Source organism: Oenanthe melanoleuca, chromosome 25 (assembly GCF_029582105.1).
Source record: "Oenanthe melanoleuca isolate GR-GAL-2019-014 chromosome 25, OMel1.0, whole genome shotgun sequence".
NCBI classification, from domain to species: domain Eukaryota; kingdom Metazoa; phylum Chordata; class Aves; order Passeriformes; family Muscicapidae; genus Oenanthe; species Oenanthe melanoleuca.
The window spans coordinates 8561809-8586147 of record NC_079358.1 but is presented as its reverse complement, the minus strand read 5'-3'; the positions used below and the strand labels follow the sequence as shown (position 1 = coordinate 8586147).

General features: G+C 53.7%; 2 protein-coding genes across 6 annotated transcripts; one reads left to right on the top strand and one right to left on the bottom strand.

Annotated features, from left to right (window-relative positions):
* The first annotated feature begins 605 nt into the window (after window positions 1-605).
* Window positions 606-12428, top strand: PPAN (peter pan homolog). Of its 4 annotated transcripts, none has more exons than XM_056510493.1 (12): window positions 606-703; window positions 1109-1279; window positions 3441-3542; window positions 4865-4915; window positions 5720-5890; window positions 6616-6692; window positions 7813-7917; window positions 8409-8532; window positions 9049-9127; window positions 9427-9556; window positions 10059-10225; window positions 11744-12428. In XM_056510493.1, the coding sequence occupies exons 1-12, from the start codon at window positions 686-688 to the stop codon at window positions 12313-12315; spliced, it is 1767 nt and encodes a 588-aa protein (XP_056366468.1). In that variant the 5' UTR covers window positions 606-685; the 3' UTR covers window positions 12316-12428. The 4 variants fall into 4 exon arrangements, with proteins under 4 accessions (XP_056366468.1, XP_056366467.1, XP_056366470.1 ...); XM_056510492.1 differs by having other exon boundaries at window positions 607-703; window positions 7810-7917; XM_056510495.1 differs by lacking the exons at window positions 606-703; window positions 1109-1279 and adding an exon at window positions 2020-2060 and having other exon boundaries at window positions 7810-7917.
* An 894-nt stretch (window positions 12429-13322) lies between these two features.
* On the bottom strand, window positions 13323-24259 carry EIF3G (eukaryotic translation initiation factor 3 subunit G). 2 transcript variants are annotated; one of them, XM_056510535.1, is made up of 12 exons: window positions 24156-24238; window positions 23378-23427; window positions 22982-23074; window positions 22651-22739; window positions 21612-21671; window positions 20404-20508; window positions 19096-19253; window positions 18897-18928; window positions 18153-18260; window positions 16777-16913; window positions 15555-15661; window positions 13323-13861 (listed from the first exon to the last, which is right to left on the bottom strand). In XM_056510535.1, the coding sequence occupies exons 1-12, from the start codon at window positions 24173-24175 to the stop codon at window positions 13846-13848; spliced, it is 975 nt and encodes a 324-aa protein (XP_056366510.1). In that variant the 5' UTR covers window positions 24176-24238; the 3' UTR covers window positions 13323-13845. The 2 variants fall into 2 exon arrangements, with proteins under 2 accessions (XP_056366510.1, XP_056366509.1); XM_056510534.1 differs by lacking the exon at window positions 18897-18928 and having other exon boundaries at window positions 19064-19253; window positions 24156-24259.
* Window positions 24260-24339: the final 80 nt, after the last annotated feature.

Sequence of the window (24339 nt, the reverse complement as noted above, 5' to 3'; positions counted from 1 at the left end):
CAGGTGTGTGCTGAGTCAGCTCTGAGGGGGACCCCAAAAATTTGGGGATTTTGAGGGGTCCTGGGAGGGATTTGGGGCGAAATCGGGGGGTTTTGGGGTGAAGTCGGGGAGATTTTGGGGCTTTTTTTGGAGGTTTTTGGGGCTTTTTTTGGAGGTTTTGGGGGGTTTTTGGGGGTCTCAACTGAGCCTGGAGGTTCTCAGGTGTGTGCTGAGTCAGCTCTGCTTGAGGGGACCCCAAAAATTTGGAGGTTTTTGGGGGTCCTGGGGGGGATTTGAGGTGAATTCGGGGGGATTTTAGGGGATGTTGGGGAAATTTAGGGGATTTTGGGGAGGATTTTGGAGGATTTTGGGGGGATTTTGGGGGAATTTAGATGGGATTTGGGGGGATTTTGGGGAATTTGGGGGAATTTGGGGGAATTTAGATGGAATTTGGGGGGAATTTGGGGGATCTTTGGAGTCTCTATTAAACGTGTAACCCTTCCCACAGCCGGCCCCTCGCATTTATTGCCGCGCCGGGGAGATTTGGGGGAATTTTGGGGTCTCAAAACAGCGGGGCAACAAACGCGGCGGAACGCATGTTCGGGGAAACGCTTGGCGCCCGGAATGAGCGGAAGTGACACACCGGAAGTAGCCGGACGGGTTGGGGGGACACCGGAAGTAGCCGCGGCCACGTGGAGACGCCGAGATGGGGCGGCCCGGGAAGGTCGGGGGGAAAAAATGGGAAAAATTCGGGAAAAAAGCGGGGAAAACGGGAAAAAGCGGGAAAAACCGGGATGGGGAGGGCTGAGCGGGAGCGGGAGGGGGGAAAAAAGGATTTGGGAATCGCAAAATTTGGGGAATTGTGAGGGGGGAAAAAAGTGAGAATTCCCAAATTTTGGGACCTTCAGAGTCTCTTTTCCAAAAAAATCGGGATCTGAAGTCCCGGAATTCCCAAAATTTGGGGTTTCCAACCTCTGAATTCTGGAAAATTTTGGTCTGGAAACTCCCAAATTTTGCGGTTTTGCTGCTGGAAATCCGTGATTTTGGGGCTGTGAATCGCCGGGATTTCGGGAATTTGGGACTCTCGGAATTCCCGGAATTCGGGATAATTCGGGAATTGCCGTTGCAGAGCCGGTTCCAGCGGCAGGAGCGCGCGCGGGCGCGGCTCCGCTCCGAGCAGCTCTTCGGCTCCGCGCCCCATTCCTTCGTGTTCGCGCGGGGCCGCGCCGGGAGGAGCCTGCGGGGGCTGAGCCGGGACCTGCGGCGGGTGATGGAGCCCTACACGGCCCGGAGCCTGCAGGTGGGACTGGGGATACTGGGGATACTGGGAATTGTGCTGGGGATACTGGGAATTGTGCTGGGGATACTGGGAATTGTACTGGGAATGGTGCTGGGAGTGATACTGGGAACACTGGGATTGGTACTGGGATACTGGGACCTGCGGCGGGTGATGGAGCCCTACACGGCCCGGAGCCTGCAGGTGGGACTGGGGATACTGGGGATACTGGGAATGGTGCTGGGGATACTGGGAATGGTAATGGGAGTGGTAGTGGGGATAATGGAAATGGTACTGGGATTGATACTGGGATTGGTATTGGGATACTGGGACCTGCGGCGGGTGATGGAGCCCTACACGGCACGGAGCCTGCAGGTGGGACTGGGGATACTGGGAATTGTACTGGGGATACTGGGAATGGTGCTGGGAGTGATACTGGGGATAATGGAAACGGTAATGGGATTGGTACTGGGAATGGTACTGGGATTGGTACTGGGATTGATACTGGGATTGGTGCTGGGAATGGTACTGGGATTGGTACTGGGATACTGGGACCTGCGGCGGGTGATGGAGCCCTGCACGGCCCGGAGCCTGCAGGTGGGATACTGGGAATACTGGGAATGGTGCTGGGGATACTGGGAATGGTGCTGGGGATACTGGGAATGGTGCTGGGAATGGTACTGGGGATAATGGAAATGGTAATGGGATTGATTCTGGATTGGTACTGGGATTGGTACTGGGATTGGTACTGGGATACTGGGACCTGCGGCGGGTGATGGAGCCCTACACGGCCCGGAGCCTGCAGGTGGGACTGGGAGTACTGGGGATACTGGGAGTACTGGGAACGGTAATGGGAGTGATAGTGGGGATAATGGAAATGGTACTGGGATTGGTACTGGGATACTGGGATCACTGGGATTGGTACTGGGATATTGGGAGCTGAGGAGGGTCATGGAGCCCTACACGGCCTGGAGCCTGCAGGTGGGATGCTGGGAGTACTGGGGATACTGGGAATGGTGCTGGGAGTGATACTGGGAACACTGGGATTGGTACTGGGATTGGTACTGGGATTGGTACTGGGATTGGTACTGGGATACTGGGACCTGCGGCGGCTGATGGAGCCCTGCACGGCCCGGAGCCTGCAGGTGGGACTGGGGATACTGGGGATACTGGGAATGGTGCTGGGGATACTGGGAATGGTGCTGGGAGTGATACTGGGGATAATGGAAACGGTAATGGGATTGGTGCTGGGATTGGTACTGGGAATGGTACTGGGATTGATACTGGGATTGGTGCTGGGAATGGTACTGGGATTGGTACTGGGATACTGGGACCTGCGGCGGGTGATGGAGCCCTGCACGGCCCGGAGCCTGCAGGTGGGACTGGGGATACTAGGGATACTGGGAATTGTACTGGGAATTGTACTGGGGATACTGGGAATGGTGCTGGGAGTGATACTGGGAACACTGGGATTGGTACTGGGATTGGTACTGGGATACTGGGACCTGCGGCGGGTGATGGAGCCCTACACGGCCTGGAGCCTGCAGGTGGGACTGGGGATACTGGGAGTACTGGGAATTGTACTGGGAGTGATGCTGGGAACACTGGGAATGCTGGGATTTGGGATATTGGGATTTTGGGATCTCCCAGGAATTTTGGGGTTTTTCCAGAAATTTTGTTGGTTTTTTTTCCTGGAATTCTGGGGTCATTTCCTGGAATTTTTGGGGTCAATCCTAGGAATTTTTGGGATTCTGTCCCAGGAATTTTTGGGATTCAGTCCCAGGAATTTTTGGGATTCTGTTCCAGGAATTTTTGGGGTTCTGTTCCAGGAATTTTTGGGATTCTGTCCCAGGAATATTTGGGGTCAGTCCCAGGAATTTTTGGAATTCTGTTCCCAGGAATTTTTGGGGTCAGTCCCAGGAATTTTTGGGATCAGTCCCAGGAGTTTTTGGGGTTTCTCCTAGGAATTTTTGGGATTCTGTTCCAGGAATTTTTGGGGTTCTGTCCCAGCAATTTTTTGAATCCTGTTCCAGGAATATTTGGGGTCAATCCCAGGAATTTTTGGGGTCAGTCCCAGAAATTTCAGGGTCTTTTCCTGGAATTTTGGGGTCTCTCTCCCAGGAATTCTGGGATTCTCAGGAATTTTTGGGATTGAGTCCCAGGAATTTTTGGAATTCTGTTCCAGGTGCGCCGCAGCAACTCCCTGCGGGACCTGGTGGCCGTGGCCGGGCCCTTGGGCGTCTCCCAGTTCCTGGTGCTCAGCAAATCCCAGTTTGGCATCAACCTGGTCAGTCTGGGAAATTTGGGAATTTTTTTTGGGGGGTGGGGGGGAAATTCCAGGTCCCCAAACCTTTCCCAGACCCAGAGGATGAAAGAATTTTCCAGGAGGTTGATCAGTGACTGATCTCAAAGTAAACGCTCTGATGGGTCCTGGTCGGGAATTTGGGATTTGGGATCTGGAATTCCCAAATTTTGGAGGTTCCAGCCCATCCCAGAAGGAAAAAATTCCAAAGTTTCTGGTTTTTTTTTTTACTTTTCATCTTTTAATTTTTTTCTCCCTTATTTTCTGGGATTTCCTGGATTTTTCTGGGATGTTTTTCAGATTTTTTTCCTGTATTTTTCCTTGATTTTTCCTGTTTTTTTCAGGGAATTTCCCAAGATTTTTCTGGGATTTTCCTGGATTTTTCCTTTTTTTTCTGGGAATTTCCCAGGATTTTTCTGGGATTTTCCTGTTTTTTTCAGGGAATTTCCCAGGATTTTTCTGGGATTTTCCTGGATTTTTCCTTGATTTTTGCTGGTTTTTTCTGGGATTTTTCTTGGTTTTTTTTCAGGAATTTTTCCTGGGATTTTCCCAGGATTTTTCCCTTCATTTCCCAGGATTTTTTCCTAAATTCTTCTGGATTTTTCTGGGAATTTCCCAGGATTTTTCCATATTTTCCCTGGATTTTCCCAGTATTTTTCCTGGATTATCCCAGAATTTTTCTAGGATTGTTCCTGGATTTTCCTGAGTTGTTTTTAGTTTTTTTCCTGGATTTACCAGGGACTTTCCCAGAATTTTCCTTGGATTTTCCAGGATTTTTTCTTCATTTCCCAGTATTTTTTGCCTTTATTTTCCTGGATTTTTCTGGGATTGTGTCTGGATTGTTACCTTCATTTTTTCTGGATTTTTCTGGAAATTTTCTGGGATTTTTCCTGGATTTCCCCAGGATTTTCCTGGGATTTTCTTGCATTTTTCTGAGATTTTTCAGAGTTTTGTTCAGGATTTTTATATTTATTTTCTGGATTTTTTTTCCCTGGGATTTTTCTGGATTTTCCAAGGATTTTCCTTGGATTTCCCGAGGAGTTTCCCAGGATTTTCCCAGAATTTTTCCAGGATTTTCCCAGAATTTTTCCAGGATTTTTCTGGGATTTTTTTTTTATTTTCCCAGAATTTTTTCCAGGATTTTCCTGAGATTTTCCCAGGATTTTTCTGGGATTTTCCCAGAATTTTTCTGGGATATTCCCAGAATTTTTCCAGGATTTTCCCAAAATTTTCCCAGGATTTTCCCAGAATTTTTCTGGGATTTTCCCAGAATTTTTCCTCCTTTTGAAACTTTTTCTCCTTCCCAGAAAATTTTCCGGCTGCCAGGGGGTCCCACCTTGACTTTCAAAGTTCTGCAGGTGAGTCCAGAAATTCAGGAATTTTGGGAATTTTTAAGGAATCCTGGGGGAGAGGTTGATCCCAGGGATATTTTTTGAGGGTTTTTTTTGGGAATTCTGGATTGATTTTTGAGCAGCAGTTCTGGGGATTTTTGGGGTTTTTTTGGGATTCTGGGCTGGATTTTTTTTTTATTTTTTAGGATTTAACCCAATTTTATACATTTTTCCCATTTTTTCCCATTTTCCCCATTTTTCACCCCATTTCTCCCCAGTACTCCCTGGTGAGGGACGTGGTGTCGGCGCTGCGGCGGCACCGGATGCACTGGGGGATTTTTGGGGGTTTTTTGGATTCTAGGCTGGATTTTTGGGGGGATTTTTTAGGATTTAACCCCATTTTATACATTTTTCACATTTTTCCCATTTTCCCCATTTTTCACCCCATTTCCCCCCCAGTACTCCCTGGTGAGGGATGTGGTGTCGGCGCTGCGGCGGCACCGGATGCACTGGGGGATTTTTGGGGGTTTTTTTGGGATTCTGGGCTGGACTTTTTTGGGGATTTTTTTAGGATTTAACCCCATTTTATACATTTTTCCCATTTTTCCCATTTTCCCCATTTTTCACATTTTTTTTCCCAACCCCAGTACTCCCTGGTGAGGGACATGGTGTCGGCGCTGCGGCGGCACCGGATGCACTGGGGGATTTTTGGGGATTTTTTTGGGATTCTGGGCTGGATTTTTTGGGGGATTTTTTAGGATTTGGGGATTTTTTTGAGGATTTAACCCACTTTTTCCCATTTTCCCCATTTTTCACCCCATTTCCCCCCAGTACTCCCTGGTGAGGGACGTGGTGTCGGCGCTGCGGCGGCACCGGATGCACGAGCAGCAGTTCCGCCACCCCCCCCTGCTGATTTTGGGGAATTTTGGGGAGCCCCAGATGCAGGTGAAGCTGATGGCCGGGATGTTCCAGGGGATGTTCCCCAAAATCAACGTGCACAAGGTGGGGACGGAGGGAATTCGGGGTTTGGGGGCGAAAATTTGGGGTTTGGGGGCGAAAATTTGGGGTTTGGGGGCGAAAATTTGGGGTTTGGGGTTTGGGAATTTGGGGTTTGGGGGCAGGAAATTTGGGTTTGGAAATTCAGAATTTGGGGTTGGGAATTTGGGATTTGATGTTTGGGAATTTGGGGTTTGGGGGTGAAAATTTGAGGTTTAGGAATTTGGGGTTTGGGGGTGAAAATTTGAGGTTTGAGGTCTGGGGGTGAAAATCTGGGGTTTGGGGTTTGGGAATTTGGGGTTTGGGGTTTGGAGATTTGGGGTTTGGGAATTTGGGAGTTTGGGGTTGGGAAGGGGGAAATGGGGACTTGGGGTTTGGGAACTTGAAATGTGAAGTTTGGGAATTTGGGGTTTGGGAATTCGGGATTTGGGGGTTGGGGTTTGGGTGTTTGGAATTCAGGATTTGGGTTTTTGGAAAATGGGGAATTGGGATTTGGGAATGGGGAATTTTAGGATTTGGGGTTTGGGATTTGGGAACAGGGGAAAAAGGATTTTGGATCTGGGAATGCGGAGAGGGATGGGAAAGGGGATTTTTCCCATTTTTCCCATTTCCCCCATTTTTCCCATTTTTTTCCCATTTTTCCCATTCCCCTCATTTCCCATTTTTCCCATTTCCCATTTTCCCATTTCCCGTTTTTCCCATTTTTTTCCATTTTTTCCCATTTTTCCCAGGTCAATCTGAACTCCATCCGCCGCTGTTTGCTCGTCTCCTACGACTCCGACTCTCAGCACCTGCAGCTCCGCCACTAGTGAGCCCCAAATTCCCAAAATCCCAATTCCTAAATTCCCCAAATTCCCCAACTCTTAAAATCCCAAATTTCTTAATTCCTAAAATTCCGAAATCCCCAAATTCCCGAAGTCCTGAATTCCCAAATTCACCAAATCCTAAAGTCCCAAATTTCTTAATTCCCAAAATCCCCAAATCCTGAATTCCCAAAGTCCCCAAATCCTGAGTTTCCAAAATCCCAAAGTCCCCAAAACCCAAATTCTCAAAATCCCAAAATCCTGAATTCTCCATGTCCATATCCCTGAGTTCCCAAATTTCTAAAACCTCAAATTCCCAAAATCTTAAATTCCTGAATTCCCAAAGTCCCAAAATCCCAAAGTCCTGAATTCTCCAGATCCCCAAAACCCCAGTTCCCAGAATTCCAAAGTCCTAAATTCCCAAAGTCCCAAAATCTCAAATTCCCAAACTTTCAAAATCCCAAATTCCTAAAAACCCAAATTCCCCAGTTCCCAAAATCCAAAAGTCCCAAAATCCCCAAATCCAAAATGCCCAAATTCCCAATTCCCATTTTTCTCCAAAACCCATTTTTCCGTGTTTTTTTTTCCCCAGTTCTCATTTTTTCCATGTTTTTTCCCAAATTTCCATTTTCCCCACATTTTTCCCCAAATTCTCAATTTCCCGTATTTTTTTTCCAAATTCCCAGTTTCTTTCCCCAATCCCAGCAGAGTCCAGGTGGTTCCCACATTCCCATTTTTCCATGTTTTTTCCCAAATTCCCGTTTTTTCCCCCAAATCCCAGCAGTATCTAGGTGGTTCCCACATTCCCAAATTCCTGTTTTTTTTCCCCAATTCCCATTTTTCCATGTTTTCTCCCCAATCCCAGCACTGTGCAGGTGGTGCCCCCATTCCCAAATTCCCATTTTTCCTTGTTTTTTTCCCAAATTCCCGTTTTTTCTCCCCAATCCCAGCAGTATCCAGGTGGTTCCCCCATTCCCAAATTCCCATTTTTCCATGGTTTTTTTCCCAAATTCCCGTTTTTTCTCCCCAATCCCAGCAGTATCCAGGTGGTGCCCCCACTCCCAAATTCCCATTTTTCCATGGTTTTTTTCCCAAATTCCCGTTTTTTCTCCCCAATTCCAGCAGTATCCAGGTGGTGCCCGTGGGGCTCAGCCGGGGGCTCCGGAAAATCCTGCGGGAGAAATTCCCCAACCTGAGCAGGATGGAGGATGTCAGCCAGCTGCTGACGGGGTGAGGGACACTGGGGACACTGGGGACATCACAGGGACACTGGGGACACTGAGGGGACACTGGGGACACTGAGGGGACACTGGGGACATTGTGGGGACATTGAGGGGGGACAAGGAGGGTGTGGGGGACTTGACACCTGGGGACACTCACAGAGATGTCACCTGTCCTGTCCCTGTCCCCAGAGATGTCACCTGTCCCTGTCCCTGTCCCCAGCATTGTCCCTGTCCTGTCCCCAGCATTGTCCCTGTCCCCAGAGATGTCACCTGTCCCTGTCCCTCCCCTGTCCCCAGGGAGGCGCTGCTGTACCTGTCACCAGCATTGTCCCCAGCATTGTCCCTGTGCTGTCCCTGTCCTGTCCCTGTCCCCAGCATTGTCCCTGTCCTGTCCCCAGAGATGTCACCTGTCCCTGTGCTGTCCCTGTCCTGTCCCTGTCCCCAGCATTGTCCCTGTCCTGTCCCCAGAGATGTCACCTGTCCCTGTGCTGTCCCCAGGGAGGCGCTGCTGTCCGAGAGCGAGGCGGAGCCGGACGGGCCCCAGAACGTTCTGGAACTGCCACAGAACTGCTCCGGGAGGGGCAACGCTGCGACACAGCAGAGCGCAGTGAGACTGACAGAGGTGACAATGGGGACACTGGGGACATTGGGGGGACATTGGGGACATTGGGGACATCACTGGGACATTGGGGACACTGGGGAACTGCCACAGAACTGCTCCGGGAGGGGCAACACTGTGACACAGCAGAGCACGGTCAGGCTGACTGAGGTGACACTGAGGGGACATTGGGACATTGGGGACATCACTGGGACATTGGGGTGACACAGCAGAGCGCAGTCAGGCTGACTGAGGTGACACTGGGGACATTGGGGTGACACTGGGGACCCTGAAGGGACCTTGGGGTGGCACTGGGGACATTGGGGACCCTGAAGGGACCTTGGGGTGGCACTGGGGACATTGGGGACACGAAGGGCACACGGGGACACCAGGAGGTGGGGACAGGTGGGGATGCTGCCACCGCAGCTCACCGGGGTCCGTCTGCATCTGTCTGTCCCTGTCCCTCTGTCCCCATGTCTGTCTGTCCCTGTCTGTCTGTCCCTGTCCCCATGTCTGTCTGTCCCTCTGTCCCTGTCCCAGATCGGGCCCCGTCTGACGCTGCAGCTGGTGAAGGTGGAGGAGGGGCTGGGCCAGGGCAACGTCCTGTACCACGGGCTGGGTGAGTGACACACCTGGGACAGGTGAGGGACACCTGGGGACAGGTGAGGGACACACCTGGGACAGGTGAGGGACACCTGGGGACACACTTGGGGACACCTGGCACAGGGCAACATCCTGTACCATGGGCTGGGTGAGTGACTCACCTGGGACAGGTGTATCTCAGATGTACCCAGGTGCACCCAGCTGATCTCAGGTGTATCTCAGGTGTCCCCAGCTGATCCCAGGTGTATCTCAGGTGTGCTCAGGTGTACCCAGGTGATCTCAGGTGTCCCCAGCTGATCCCAGGTGTTCCCCCAGCCCCCAAAGGTGAGGAGGAGCTGCGGGAGCTGCTGGCCCGGAAGGAGCAGCGGCTGCAGGTGAAGGCGGAGCGGCGCCGGAAGCAGGAGCAGGACCTGGAGAGGAAACGGCAGCAGAGGCTGAGACACAGGTGAGACAGGTGAGCACAGGTGAGACAGGTGAGAGGTGAGCACAGGTGAGGGACAGGTGAGACAGGTGAGAGGTGAGCACAGGTGAGGGACAGGTGAGACACAGGTGAGACAGGTGAGCGACAGGTGAGGAACAGGTGAAGCTCAGGTGAGGAACACAGGGGAGGGCTCAGGTGTGCCTGTCCCTTATTTCTCCCCTCTCACCTGGAAACCCCCCCCCCCCAAACTCACCTGGAAGCCCCAGAACTCACCTGTCCCCTCTCACCTGTCCCTCACCTGCCTCATCTGTCCTTCACCTGTCCCTTACCTGTCCCCCCTCACCTGGAAACCCCAAAAGTCACCTGGAAACCCTAAAACTCACCTGTCCCCCCCACCTCACCTATCTCCTCTCACCTGTCGCCTCTCACCTGCCTCACCTTTCTCACCTGCCCCACCTGTCCCTCCCCTGTCCCACCTGTCTTTTCTCACCTGTCCCTTCTCACCTGTCTCACCTGTCTCTCCCAGGGAGCGCAGCCTGGCTGGGATGGGCCGGGCTGCAGGTGGCCCAGGTGACCCCTCAGGTGACAGTGACGTCGAGGACCCCGGCGCACCTGAGGCAGGGGAGGCGGAGCCGTCGGACGAGGACGACGCCGAATATTACAGAGAGGAGCTGGGGGAGGAGCCTGACACAGGTGAGAGGGGAGGGGACAGGTGAGACTGGGGGGGACAGGTGAGACTGGGGGAGGAGCCTGACACAGGTGAGATGAGAGGGGACAGGTGAGATGGGGACAGGTGAGATGGGGAGGAGCCTGACACAGGTGAGAGGGGGAGGAGCCTGACACAGGTGAGAGGGGAGGAGCCTGATACAGGTGAGAGGGGGAGGAGCCTGATACAGGTGAGAGGGGAGGAGCCTGATACAGGTGAGGGGGGAGGAGCCTGATACAGGTGAGAGGGGAGGAGCCTGATACAGGTGAGAGGGGGAGGAGCCTGATACAGGTGAGAGGGGAGGAGCCTGACACAGGTGAGAGGGGGAGGAGCCTGATACAGGTGAGACTGGGGGGGGGGACAGGTGAGATGGGGGAGGAGCCTGATACAGGTGAGGGGGGGACAGGTGGAAATTTTGGGATTTCCAGGTGAGCTTGGGGGGGATCCAGATGTGTTTGGGATCCAGGTGAGCTTGGGATTTGCAGGTAAGGTTGGCGTCCAGGTGAGCTCTGTGGGGACTTCGGGTTTTCCAGGTGAGATTGAGGGGGTTCAGGTGAGTTTTGGGGTCCAGGTGAGTTTGAGATTCAGGTGAGTTTGGGAATGTCCAGGTAGAAATGTTGGGATTTCCAGGTGAGTTTGGGATCCAGGTGAGTTGGGAAGGGGACAATGAAAATTTTGGGGATTTCAGGTGAGTTACAGAATTTCCAGGTGAGGCTGGGGGGGAATCCAGGTAGAAATTCTGAGTTTTCCAGGTGAGTTTGGGGAATCCAGGTAGAAATTTTGGGGTTTCCAGGTGAGGTTGGGGGGATCCAGGTGTGTTTTGGAGGGGTACAGAAGAAGATTTGGGGGTTTCCAGGTGAGTTTTGGGGTTTCCAGGTGATTTTGGAGATTTTCCTCCCGGAAGTGGCTGATGATGCAAAATTCCTGAATTTCCGTGATTTGGGATCAAAGTAAACGCTCTGACACTTCCAGTGCCACCCCCGACCCCAAATCCCAATTTCTTACCCCAAATCCCAAATTTTTATCCCCAAATCCCAAATTTTTATCCCAAATCCCAATTTTTTATCCCTAAATCCCGAATTTCCCCCCCAATCCCATTTTTATTCCTTCCAAATCCCATTTTTCCCCTCAATCCCATTTCCCCCATCCCAGATTTTTTATCCACAAATTCCAATTTTTCCCTCTGAAATCCCAAATTTTTTTTCCCTAAATTCCAATTTTTTCTCCCCAAATCCCAATTTCCTCCCCAAATCCCATTTTTATTCCTTCCCAATCTCAGTTTTTCCTCCAAATCCCAATTTCTTAATCCCTAAATCCCATTTTTTTCTCCAAATCCCATTTTTCCCCCAAACTCTTTTTTCCCCCCTTCATCCAATTTTTTCCGTCAAATTCCATATTTTCCTCCCAAATCCCAATTTCCCCCCCCCTCCCTTAATTCCATTTTTTCTCCCAAATTCCCATTTTTTTCCCTCTCTAAATTCCCATTTTTTCCTCTTTTTTCCCAGATTTGTTCCCCAGCAGCTCCAAGAGGAAGCGAAGCCCCTCGGGCGCCCCCGGAGCCCGGAAACGGCGGAAGAAAAACCCGAATTCCCAACATGGAACCCCAAAATCCCAACCTGGAACCCCAAAATTCCAACCTGGAACTCCAAAATCCAAACAGAGAACCCCAAATTCCCGACCTGGAACCCCAAATTCCAAACCTGGAACTCCAAAATTCAAACACAGAGCCCCAAAATTCGAACAGAGAATCCCGAAGTCTCAGCCTGGAACCCCAAAATCCCATCCAGGACCCCCAAATTCCCAACCTGGAACCCCCAAACCCCAACCTGGAACTCCAAAATTCAAACAGAGGACCCCAAAATCCCGACCTGGAACCCCAAATTCCAAACCTGGAACCCCAAAATTCAAACAGAGAACACCAAAATCCCAACCAGGAACTGAAAAATCTCACCCAGGAACCCCGAAATCCAAACACAGAACCCAAAAAGTCAAATCAAAAACCCCAAATTCTCATCCTGGAATTTCAAAATCCAAATCCAGAACCCCAAAATCCAAATTCAGAACCCCGAAATCCTGACCTGGATCCCAAAAATTCCAGTCAGGAACTGAAATATTGTACCCAGGAACCCCAAAATTCAAATCCAGAATCCCCAAAATCCCAAACTCAGAACCCCAAAATCCTGACCTGGAGCCCCTAAAATCCAAACACAGAACCCAGAATTCCAAATTTAGAACCCCAGAATTCTATCCAGGAAACCCAAAATTTTAGGCAGAACCTCAAAATCCCAACCAGAAAGAACCCAAAAAAAAAAAAAAAAAATTCCAGTCTGGAACAGGAAAAAAGAAAAAAAAAAAAAAAATCTCACCCAGAAACCCCAAAATCCAAACTCAGAACCCTGAAATCCCAAAAAAATCTCATCCTGCTGTTTTTTTGGTTTTGTTTTTTTTTCACCATTTTTTGGGAGTGAGAATAAAGTTGGATCCACCCCAAATTTCGTGTCTCTCTTTTTTCCAGGAAAAAAAAATCCCAATTTTCTACTCCAAAATCTCCCTTTTCCCACCCAAAATTTCCTTTCCCACCCCAAAATCCATTTTTTCCCAACCCCTAATTTCGTTTTTCCAGGATAAATCCCATTTTTCTCACCCAAAATCTCCAATTTTCTACCCATAATTCCCATTTTTCCAGTCCAAATCCTCTTTCCACCCCAAATTCCCATTTTTTTCTGCCCAAGTCCCACTTCCCCCTCCCAAAATTCCTGGTTTTCCTCCCAAAATTCCCATTTTCCCTCCCCAAAATCCCCATTTTTAATCCCAAAATCCCCATTTTTCCCACCCAAAAATTCCCGTTTTTAATCCAAAAATCCCCATTTTTAACCCCAAAATCCCCATTTTTAGTCCCCAAATCCCCATTTTTAATCCCAAAATTTCCATTTTTCCCACCCAAAATTTCCGGGTTTTTTTCCAGCTGGAAACATCAGGATGAGCCAAAAATCCCAGGGGGCTTTTATTGAACTGGGACCAAACTGGGACCAAACTGGGACCAAACTGGGACGAAATGGATCCAAACTGGGACCAAACTGGGACGAAATGGATCCAAACTGGGACCAAACTGGGACCCACTGGTGTGGAACTGGCACCCACCAGTGCCAAACTGGGACCAAACTGGTGCCCACTGGTGCCAGACTGGGACCCACTGGTGCCAAACTGGGACCCACTGGTGCTGAACTGGTGTTGAATTGGTGCCCACTGGTGCCAGACCGGGATCCCCTGGTGCTGAACTGGCCCAGACTGGGATCCCCTGGTGCTGAACTGGTCCAGACTGGGATCCCCTGGTGCTGGACTGGCCCAGACTGGGATCCCCTGGTGCTGAACTGGCCCAGACTGGGATCCCCGGGTGCTGAACTGGTCCAGACTGGGATTCCCTGGTGCTGAACTGGCCCAGACTGGGATCCCCTGGTGCTGAACTGGCCCAGACTGGGATCCCCTGGTGCTGAACTGGTCCAGACTGGGATTCCCCTGGTGCTGAACTGGTCCAGACTGGGATTCCCTGGTGCTGAACTGGTCCAGACTGGGATCCCGGCGCCCGCTGGAGTGAACTGGGAGCGGCTCAGTTGGTGGAGGGTCTGGGGGGGGAAGAGGAGTCAGGGCAGGGGAGAGACCCCCAGGTGTGCCCAGGTGTGTGTGACCCCCCAGGTGTGCCCAGGTGAGTTCCCAGGTGTGTATAACTCCCCCAGGTGTGCCCAGGTGTGTGTGACCCCCCAGGTGTGCCCAGGTGTGTGTGACCCCCCAGGTGTGCCCAGGTGTGTATAACACCCCAGGTGTGCCCAGGTGTGTATAACTCCCCCAGGTGTGCCCAGGTGTGTATAACACCCCAGGTGTGCCATACTTGGCCCACTCCACGTTGAGGATCAGGTGGGTGTGCCCAGGTGTGTGTAACCCCCCCAGGTGTGCCCAGGTGAGTTCCCAGGTGTGTGTAACCCCCCAGGTGTGCCCAGGTGAGTTCTCAGGTGTGTGTAACCCCCCAGGTGTGCCCAGGTGAGTTCCCAGGTGTGTATAACCCCCCAGGTGAGTTCCCAGGTGTGTATAACTCCCCCAGGTGAGTTCCCAGGTGTGTGTAACCCCCCCAGGTGTGCCCAGGTGAGTTCCCAGGTGTGTATAACTCCCCCAGGTGAGTTCCCAGGTGTGTGTAACCCCCCCAGGTGTGCCCAGGTGAGTTCCCAGGTGCCCCAGGTGTGCCGTACTTGGCCCACTCCACGTTGAGGATCAGGTGGGTGTGCCCAGGTGTGTGTAACCCCCCAGGTGAGTTCCCAGGTGCCCCAGGTGTGCCCAGGTGAGTTCCCAGGTGTGTATAACTCCCCCAGGTGTGCCCAGGTGTGTGTGACCCCCCAGGTGTGCCCAGGTGTGTGTGACCCCCCAGGTGTGCCCAGGTGTGTATAACACCCCAGGTGTGCCCAGGTGTGTATAACTCCCCCAGGTGTGCCCAGGTGTGTATAACACCCCAGGTGTGCCATACTTGGCCCACTCCACGTTGAGGATCAGGTGGGTGTGCCCAGGTGTGTGTAACCCCCCCAGGTGTGCCCAGGTGAGTTCCCAGGTGTGTGTAACCCCCCAGGTGTGCCCAGGTGAGTTCTCAGGTGTGTGTAACCCCCCAGGTGTGCCCAGGTGAGTTCCCAGGTGTGTATAACCCCCCAGGTGAGTTCCCAGGTGTGTATAACTCCCCCAGGTGAGTTCCCAGGTGTGTGTAACCCCCCCAGGTGTGCCCAGGTGAGTTCCCAGGTGTGTATAACTCCCCCAGGTGAGTTCCCAGGTGTGTGTAACCCCCCCAGGTGTGCCCAGGTGAGTTCCCAGGTGCCCCAGGTGTGCCGTACTTGGCCCACTCCACGTTGAGGATCAGGTGGGTGTGCCCAGGTGTGTGTAACCCCCCAGGTGAGTTCCCAGGTGCCCCAGGTGTGCCCAGGTGAGTTCCCAGTTGTGTGTAACCCCCCAGGTGTGCCCAGGTGAGTTCCCAGGTGTGTGTAACCCCCCAGGTGAGTTCCCAGGTGTGTATAACCCCCAGGTGTGCCCAGGTGAGTTCCCAGGTGCCCCAGGTGTGCCCAGGTGAGTTCCCAGTTGTGTGTAACCCCCCAGGTGTGCCCAGGTGAGTTCCCAGGTGTGTGTAACCCCCCAGGTGAGTTCCCAGGTGTGTATAACTCCCCCAGGTGAGTTCCCAGGTGTGTATAACCCCCAGGTGCCCCAGGTGAGTTCCCAGGTGCCCCAGGTGAGTTTAACCCCCCAGGTGTGCCCAGGTGAGTTCCCAGGTGCCCCAGGTGTGCGTACTTGGCCCACTCCACGTTGAGGATCAGGTGGTCGTAGCCGAAGCCCGACACGCCCGCGATCGCTCGCGCCGCGTCCTCGCGCCGGTGGAAGCTGATGAAGGCAAAACCCTGCGGGGAAACCGGGGTGAGAAACCGGGAAATTGGGAAAAACAAACGGGGAAACCGGGGTGAGAAACCGGGAAATTGGGAAAAACGGGGTGAGAAACTGGGAAACCAGGGTGAGAAACCGGGAAATTGGGAAAAACGGGGTGAGAAACTGGGAAATTAGGAAAAACGGGGTGAGAAACTGGGAAATGGGGAAAAACAGGGTGAGAAACTGGGAAACCAGGGTGAGAAACCGGGAAATTGGGAAAAATGGGGTGAGAAACTGGGAAACCAGGGTGAGAAACCGGGAAATTGGGAAAAATGGGGTGAGAAACTGGGAAACCAGGGTGAGAAACCGGGAAATTGGGAAAAACGGGGTGAGAAACTGGGAAATGGGGAAAAACAGGGTGAGAAACTGGGAAATTAGGAAAAATGGGGAAAAACAGGATGAGAAACTGGGAAATTGGGAAAATACAAACAGGGAAATTGGGAAAAATGGGGAAAAACAGGGTGAGAAACTGGGAAATTAGGAAAAGTGGGGAAAAACGGGGTGAGAAACTGGGAAATGGGGAAAAACAGGGTGAGAAACCGGGAAATTGGGAAAAAACAAACAGGGAAAAAACAAACAGGGAAATGGGAAAAACAAACAGGGAAATTGGGATGAGAAACCGGGAAATGGGGAAAACCAGGAAAATAGGAAATAGGGGAAATCTGGGGAAATGGGGAAAAATGGGGGGAAATTGGGGTAAAAACCTGGGGAAAATGGGGTTAAGGCTCAGGAAATTGGGGTAAAAACTGGGAAATTGGGCAAAGCAGGAGTGGGGCTGAGCCCAGGTGTGCCCAGGTGCACCCAGGTGTTCCCCAGGTGTGCCCAGGTGTATCCCAGGTGCACCCAGGTGTTCCCCAGGTGCACCCAGCTGTGCCCAGGTGTATCCCAGGTGAGCCCAGGTGCACCCTGTTGTTCCCCAGGTGCACCCAGGTGTATCCCAGGTGCCCCCAGCTGTGCCCAGGTGTATCCCAGGTGTTCCCCAGGTGCACCCAGGTGTTCCCCAGGTGTATCCCAGGTGTTCCCCAGGTGTGCCCAGGTGTATCCCAGGTGTGCCCAGGTGCACCCAGGTGTTCCCCAGGTGTTCTCTGACCTTGGACTGGCCCGTGGTCTTGTCCTTGGCCAGGTAGATGCGGGAGATGGAGCCGAAGGGGCGGAACAGCTCCTGCAGGTCGGTCTCGCGCGTGTCCTCCGACAGGTTGGTGACGCGGATGGTGGCGTTGTCGTCGGCTGGGACACACGGGGGGCATCAGGTGTGCTCAGGTGTGCTCAGGTGTGCCCAAAAGGGCCCCAGGTGTGCACAGGTGTGTCTTAGGTGTGCCAAAAGGGCCCCAGGTGTGTCCCAGGTGTGCCCAAAGGGCTCCAGGTGTGTCCCAGGTGTGCCCCAGGTGTGTCTTAGGTGTGCCAAAAGGGCTCCAGGTGTATCCCAGGTGTGTCTTAGGTGTGCCAAGGTGTGCCCAAAGGGCTCCAGGTGTGTCACAGGTGTGCCCCAGGTGTGTCTTAGGTGTGCCCAAAGGGCCCCAGGTATATCCCAGGTGTATCCCAGGTGTGTCTTAGGTGTGCCCAAGTGTGCCCAAAAGGGCCCCAGGTGTGCTCCAGGTGTGCCCAGGTGTGCCCAGGTGTGTTTTTTCTCCCTCCAGGTGTGCCCAGTTGTGCTTTTATCCCCCCCAGGTGTGTTTTTACCCCCCCCAGGTGTGTTTTTCTTCCCCCAGGTGTGTTTCTCTCCCCCCAGGTGTGTTTTTCTCCCCCCAGGTGTGTTTCTCTCCCCTCCAGGTGTGTTTTTCTCCCCCCCAGGTGTGTTTTTCCCCCCAGGTATATTTTTTTCCCCCCCAGGTGTGTTTTTACCCCCCCCCAGGTGTGTTTTTCTTCCCCCAGGTGTGTTTCTCTCCCCCCAAGTGTGTTTTTCTCCCCCCCAGGTGTGTTTTTCCTCCCCCAGGTGTGCCCAGGTGTGTTTTCCTCCCCCCCAGGTGTGTTTTTCCCCCCAGGTATATTTTTTACCCCCCCAGGTGTGTTTCTCTCCCCCCCAGGTGTGTTTCTCTCCCCCCAGGTGTGTTTCTCTCCCCCCAGGTGTGTTTTCCTCCCCCCCAGGTGTGTTTTTCCCCCCAGGTATATTTTTTACCCCCCCAGGTGTGTTTTCCCCCCCAGGTGTGTTTCTCTCCCTCCCAGGTGTGCCAGGTGTGTTTTTCCCCCCCAGGTGTGTTTCTCTCCCCCCCAGGTGTGCCCAGGTGTGTTTTTCCCCCCAGGTATATTTTTTACCCCCCCAGGTGTGCCCAGGTGTGTTTCTCTCCCCCCCAGGTGTGTTTCTCTCCCCCCCAGGTGTGCCCAGGTGTGTTTCTCTCCCCCCAGGTGTGTGTGTTTCTCTCCCCCCCAGGTGTGTTTTTCCCCCCCAGGTGTGTTTCTCTCCCCCCAGGTGTGTTTCTCTCCCCCCCAGGTGTGCCCAGGTGTGTTTTTTCCCCCCCAGGTGCTCACCCCGGCGGTTGGGCTGCATGGACTCCCCGCGCCGGCTGGCGCCGTCCCTCAGGCTGGGCGGGACGTACTTGCCCGTCTTGCTCACCTGGGCGGCCACCGGCTCCGGCTCTGCAGGGACAGTGGGACAGGTGGGACAGGTGGGACAGGTGAGGGACAGGTGAGACAGGTGGGGGACAGGTCGAACAGGTGAGACAGGTGGGACAGGTGAGAGAAGTGAGGGACAGGTGGGACAGGTGAGGGACAGGTGGGACAGGTGAGAGAGGTGAGGGAAAGGTGAGACAAGTAAGGGACAGGTGAGATGTGAGGAGGGACAGGTAAGAGGTGGGGACAGGTGAGAGGCAGGTGAGAGACAGGTAGGACAGGTGAGAGACAGGTGAGAAGTGGGTGGGACAGGTGAGAGAAGTGAGGGACAAGTGGGACAGGTGAGAGACAGGTGGGGACAGATGGGACACATGGGGACAATGGGGACAGGTGAGAGAGGTGAAGGACAGGTGGTGACAGGTGAGACAGGCGGAAAAAGGCAGGAAAAATTCCCCAAAATTCCCCCAAAATTTGGGATTTTGGGGTCCTTACCCCCCGGGAGTTTCTCCTTCTCCCCCGTGGACAGCCCCAGCTGCTCATTCTGCATGGGGCTACCACAGGGACCACTGGGGCTACCACCACTCACAGCATCACACAGAAACGGAGAAAAATCAGGAAAAAATTCCCAAAATTCACCAAAAATTTGGGATTTCGGGTCCCTACCCCCTGGGAGTTTCTCCTTCTCCCCCGTGGAGCTCCTTGTGCTCGAGGCCACCACAGGGACCCTTGGGGCTACCATGGTGACCTCGGGGCCACATAACGCAACAAAAACGGGGAAAAGGTGGGAAAAATTCCCAAAATTCCCCAAAATTTGGGATTTGGGTCCCTACCCCCCGGGAGTTTCTCCTTCTCCCCCGTGGACAGCCCCAGCTGCTCAGCCAGCTCCTTCTGCATGGGCCCCAGCGTGTCCTTGTAGGGGCAGCGCGTGGTCCAGTGGTCGCCCTTGCAGATGCGGCAGGACACGATCTTCTGGCCCTTGAGCTTGTTCATGGGGTCCTCCTCCTCCTGGCAGTTCAGGTCCTGCAAGGGACAGGTGACACACCTGAGCACACCTGGGTACACCTGAACACACACCTGAGCACACACCTGAGCACACCTGGGGATCCTAACAGGATCCTCCCCCTCCTGGCAGTTCAGGTCCTGGGGGGGACAGGGGACACACCTGAGCACACCTGGGTATACCTGAGCACACACCTGACCACACCTGGGAACACCTGAACATACACCTGAGCACACCTGGGAACACCTGAGCACACCTAGGGATCCTAACAGGATCCTCCCCCTCCTGGCAGTTCAGGTCCTGGGGAACAGGTGACACATCTGAGCACACCTGGGAACACCTGAACATACACCTGAGCACACACCTGAGCACACCTGGGTATACCTGAACACACACCTGAGCACACCTGGGAACACCTGAACATACACCTGAGCACACCTGAGCACACCTGGGAACTCCTGAGCACACCTAGGGATCCTAACAGGATCCTCCCCCTCCTGGCAGTTCAGGTCCTGGGGGGACAGGTGACACACCTGAGCACACCTGGGTATACCTGAACACACACCTGAGCACACCTAGGGACACCTCAGCATATCTGAACACACCTAAGCACACCTGGGGACACCTGGGAATACCTGAACACACACCTGGATATACGTGGGGACACTCCTGAGCGCACCTGAGCACATCTGAACACACCTGAGCACACACCTGAGTATACCTGAGGATGCCTGAGCACACATCTGAGCACACCTGAACACACACCTGAGCCCCCACATCTGGGCATGGACACACCTGAGCACACCTGTCTCATCTGTTCCTCACCTCTCTCACCTGTCCCACATGTTCCCACCTGTCCCTCACCTGTGCTCACCTGCCCCCACCTCACCTGTGCTCACCTGTCCTCACCTGTCTCCACCTCTCTCACCTGTCCCACCTATCCCTCACCTGTCCCACCTGTCCCTCACCTGTCCCACCTGTCCCTCACCTGTCTCACCTCTCCCACCTGTGTCTCACCTGTCCCACCTGTCCCTCACCTGTCTCACCTCTCTCACCTGTCCCACCTGTCCCACCTGTCTCACCTGTCTCCACCTGTTCCTCTCACCTATCCCACCTGTGACCACCCTCACCTGTCTCACCTGTCCCTCACCTGTCCCACCTGTCCCTCACCTCCTTGCTGGTGATGAAGGTCATGAAGACGTCGTCGCTCACGGTCGTCGTGGCCACGTTGGGCCCAGGGGCGTCGAACTCGGAATTCCCAAATTTCTTCCAGTTCTGGGGGGAAAAATGGGGAAAAAGGAGCCTGAAAATCCCAATTTTAACATTTTCAGGTAAATCTCGTTACCAGGTAAATCCTATTTTCAGGTAAATCCCATTTTTCCCATTACCAGGTATATCCCATCTCCCCATTCCCAGGTAAATCCCATTTTTCCCATTCCCAGATAAATCCCATTTTTCCATTCCCAGGTAAATCCAATTTCCCCATTCCAGGTAAATCCCATTTTTTCCCCCATTCCCACGTAAATCCCATTTTTCCCATTTCCAGGTAAATCCTATTTTTAGATAAATCTCATTCTCAGGTAAATCCTCAGGTAAATCCCATTCCCAGGTAAATCCCATTTTTCCCATTCCCAGGTAAATCCTATTTCCCCATTCCCAGGTAAATCCCATTCCCAGGTAAATCCCATTTCCCCATTCCCAGGCAACTCCCATTCCCAGGTAAATCCCATTTCCCCATTCCCAGGTAAATCCAATTTCCCCATTCCAGGTAAATCCCATTTTTTTCCCCGTTCCCAGGTAAATCCCATTCCCAGGTAAATCACATTTCCCCATTCCCAGGTAAATGCCATTTCCCCATTCCCAGATAAATCCCATTCCCAGGTAAATCCCATTTTTCCCATTTCCAAGTAAATCCCATTTTTCCCATTCCCAGGTAAATCCCATTTCCCCATTCCCAGGTAAACCCCATTTCCCATTCCCAGATAAATCCCATTCCCAGGTAAATCCCATTTTTCCCATTCCCAGGTAAATCCTATTCCCAGGTAAATGCCATTTCCCCATTCCCAGGTAAATGCCATTTCCCCATTCCCAGATAAATCCCATTCCCAGGTAAATCCCATTTTTCCCATTCCCAGGTAAATCCCATTCCCAGGTAAATCCCATTTCCCCATTCCCAGGTAAATGCCATTTTTCCCATTCCCAGGTAAATCCCATATTTCCCATTCCCAGGTAAATCCCATTTCCCCATTCCCAGGGAAACCCCATTTTTCCCATTCCCAGGTAAATCCCATTTCCCCATTCCCAGGTAAATCCCATTTTTCCCATTCCCAGGTAAATCCCATTTTTCCCATTCCCAGGTAAATCCCATCTCCCCTCACCTTGCGCCGGGCCACGGCCTTGGAGGCTTTGCGGGTCTCGATCCGGAACGTTCGGATGATCTGGGAATGAAAAAATTCAGGATTGGGGAGAAAAACTCAAATTTGGGGATTCTTGGGTGACCTGATCCCAAAAATCTAAATTTGGGGATTCTCAGAACACCTGATCCCAAAATAAACCCAATTTTGGGGTTCTTGAAGCACCTGATCCAAAGAAAACCCCAAATTTGGCATCCACAGGTGACAAACTTGGGAGATTTCTGGAGCACCTGAGCCCAAAAAAGCCAAATTTGGGGTTCAGAGGTGCCAAATATGGAGCCCAAGTGCCAAATTTGGGAGTCACAGGTGCCAAATCTGGAGCACAGGTGCCAAATTTGGGGTTCAGGTGCCAAATCCACAGCTCAGGTGCCAAATCTGGAAGTCAAGTGCCAAATTTGGGGTTCAGGTGCCACATACAGAGCTCAAGTGCCAAATTTGGGGTTCAGGTGCCAAATTTGGGGCTCAGCTGCCAAAAACTGGGGTCAGAGGTGCCAAATCCACAGCTCAGGTGCCCAATTTGGGAGTGACAGGTGCCAAATCCAGAGCTCAGGTGCCAAATTTGGGGTTCAGAGGTGCCAAATCTGGAGCTCACGTGCCAAATTTGGGAGTCACAGGTGCCAAATCTGGAGCTCAGGTGCCAAATCTGGATCTCAGTGCTAAATTTGGGAGTCACAGGTGCCAAATCTGGATCTCAGGTGCCAAATTTGGGAGTTACAGGTGCCAAATCTGGAGCTCAGGTGCCAAATTTGGGGTTCAGGTGCCGAATACAGAGCTCAGGTGCCAAATTCAGGGTTCACAGATGCCAAATTTGGGGTTCATAGATGCCAAATTTGGGGTTCAGGTGCCAAATATTTGGAGTCAGAGGTGCCAAATCCAGAGGTCAGGTGCCAAATTTGGGGTTCAGGTGCCGAATACAGAGCTCAGGTGCCAAATTCAGGGTTCACAGGTGCCAAATTTGGGGTTCAGGTGCCCAATTTGGGGTTCAGGCGCCCCCCGTGCCCACCTTGACCTTGCGCCCGTCCTCCTCCTCGCGGTACTCGGTGATGGTTTTGATGTTGCCATTGACGACCTCCTTGGGGGAGGGGAGGGGCCCTGGGGACAGCCACAGGTGAGCCCCAGGTGTGTCCCCTTCCCCTCCAAGGTGTGTCCCAGGTGTTCCAGGTGTGCCCAGGGTACACCTGTGTCTCACAGGTATCCCCCAGGTGTGTCCCAGGTGTCCCCATGTGCGTCCCAGGTGTCTCCAGGTGTGTCCCTCCCCCACCACGTGCATCCTTCACCCCCACAGGTGTGTCCTGGGTGTGTCCCAGGTGTCCCCAGGTGTGTCCCAGTCTCACCTCCCTTGAGCAGCTCGGCCTCAGCGCTGGAGGGGCCTCCCAGGACCCCGGGCAGGGGCAGGTCCTTCAGCAGCTCGCTGGTGATGACCTTGTCTGGGGACAGGTGGGGTCACCTGAGCCAGGTAAAACCTCACCTGGGCCAGGTACAGCCTCACCTGAGCCAGGTACAGCCTCACCTGGGCCAGGTACAGCCTCACCTAGGGGCTCAGGTATCCCAGAAACCCCCCTCACCTGGGCACAGGTGACCCCTCTCACCTGGGCAAGTCACCCCAGCCTTTCCCAGCCCCTGGCTCTGTCCCAAAGGACACAGGTGCCACCCCTGACAAGTGTCACAGGTGCCACACCTGACAAGTGTCACCAATGACAGGTCCCACAGGTGTCCCAGGTGTCACTCACCATCCTCTCCTCCCTCCTCCTCCACCTGGTCAGCCCAGCTGGGCTTGGAGCTGTGGGGAGAGAGCGGCCTCAGACCCACCTGTCCTGTCCTGTCCCTGTGTCCCCTCTGTGCCACCCTCAGTGTCCCTGTGTCCCCTCCTGGTGCCACCCTCAGTGTCCCTGTGTCCCCTCTCTGTGCCACCCTCAGTGTCCCCTCTCCGTGTCACCCTCAGTGTTCCTCTGTCTCCTCTCTGTGCCACCCTCAGTGTCCCGTGTCCCCTCCTCATGGCCCCTGTGTCCCCAGTGTCCCTCCCCCCGCCGTCCCCTTCCCCTCCCGGCCACAGCCCCGCCTGAAGCCCCCGGGACACCAGATCGGGTCCCCGGGACACCAGATCGGGCCCCCGGGACACCGAATCGGGATCCCCGGGATCCCCGGGACACGGGATCGGGCCGCCCGGGCCCCACACCCGGGGGATCCCTCCCCGACCGACCCCCGCCGTGGCCGTGCTCCCGGATCCCAGATCCCACTGGCGATCCCGGTTCCCGTTCCCAGCTCCCGATCCCAGTCCCAGCTCCCGTTCCCGTTCTCGATCCCAGCTCTCGGTTCCCGATCCCGTTCCCGTTCCCCCCCTCACAGCCACAGGCCCGCTGCCCCCGCTACGCCCCCCTCGCCGCTCCCGGCCCACCCCAACCCCCTCCCGCCGCCAATCCCGGTTCCAAACCCCAATCCCGGTTCCCAGCCCCAATCCCGGTTCCCGCCGCCGTTCCCGCCGCCGATCCCGCCGTTCCCTCCCCTCACTCGTAATCCCCAGTCGGCATCGCCTCCGCCGCCCTCACGCCGCCACACCGGAAAGGCCGCTCGCCAGTTCCGGCCGGCGCGCGTCACTTCCGGCAGGGGGAGGCGGGAAAACGCCCCGCGCGCGGGGCATGGCGGGAAGCGGTTGCTAAGCAACGTCTCTATGAGGCTCGCGGCCTACTCGTAG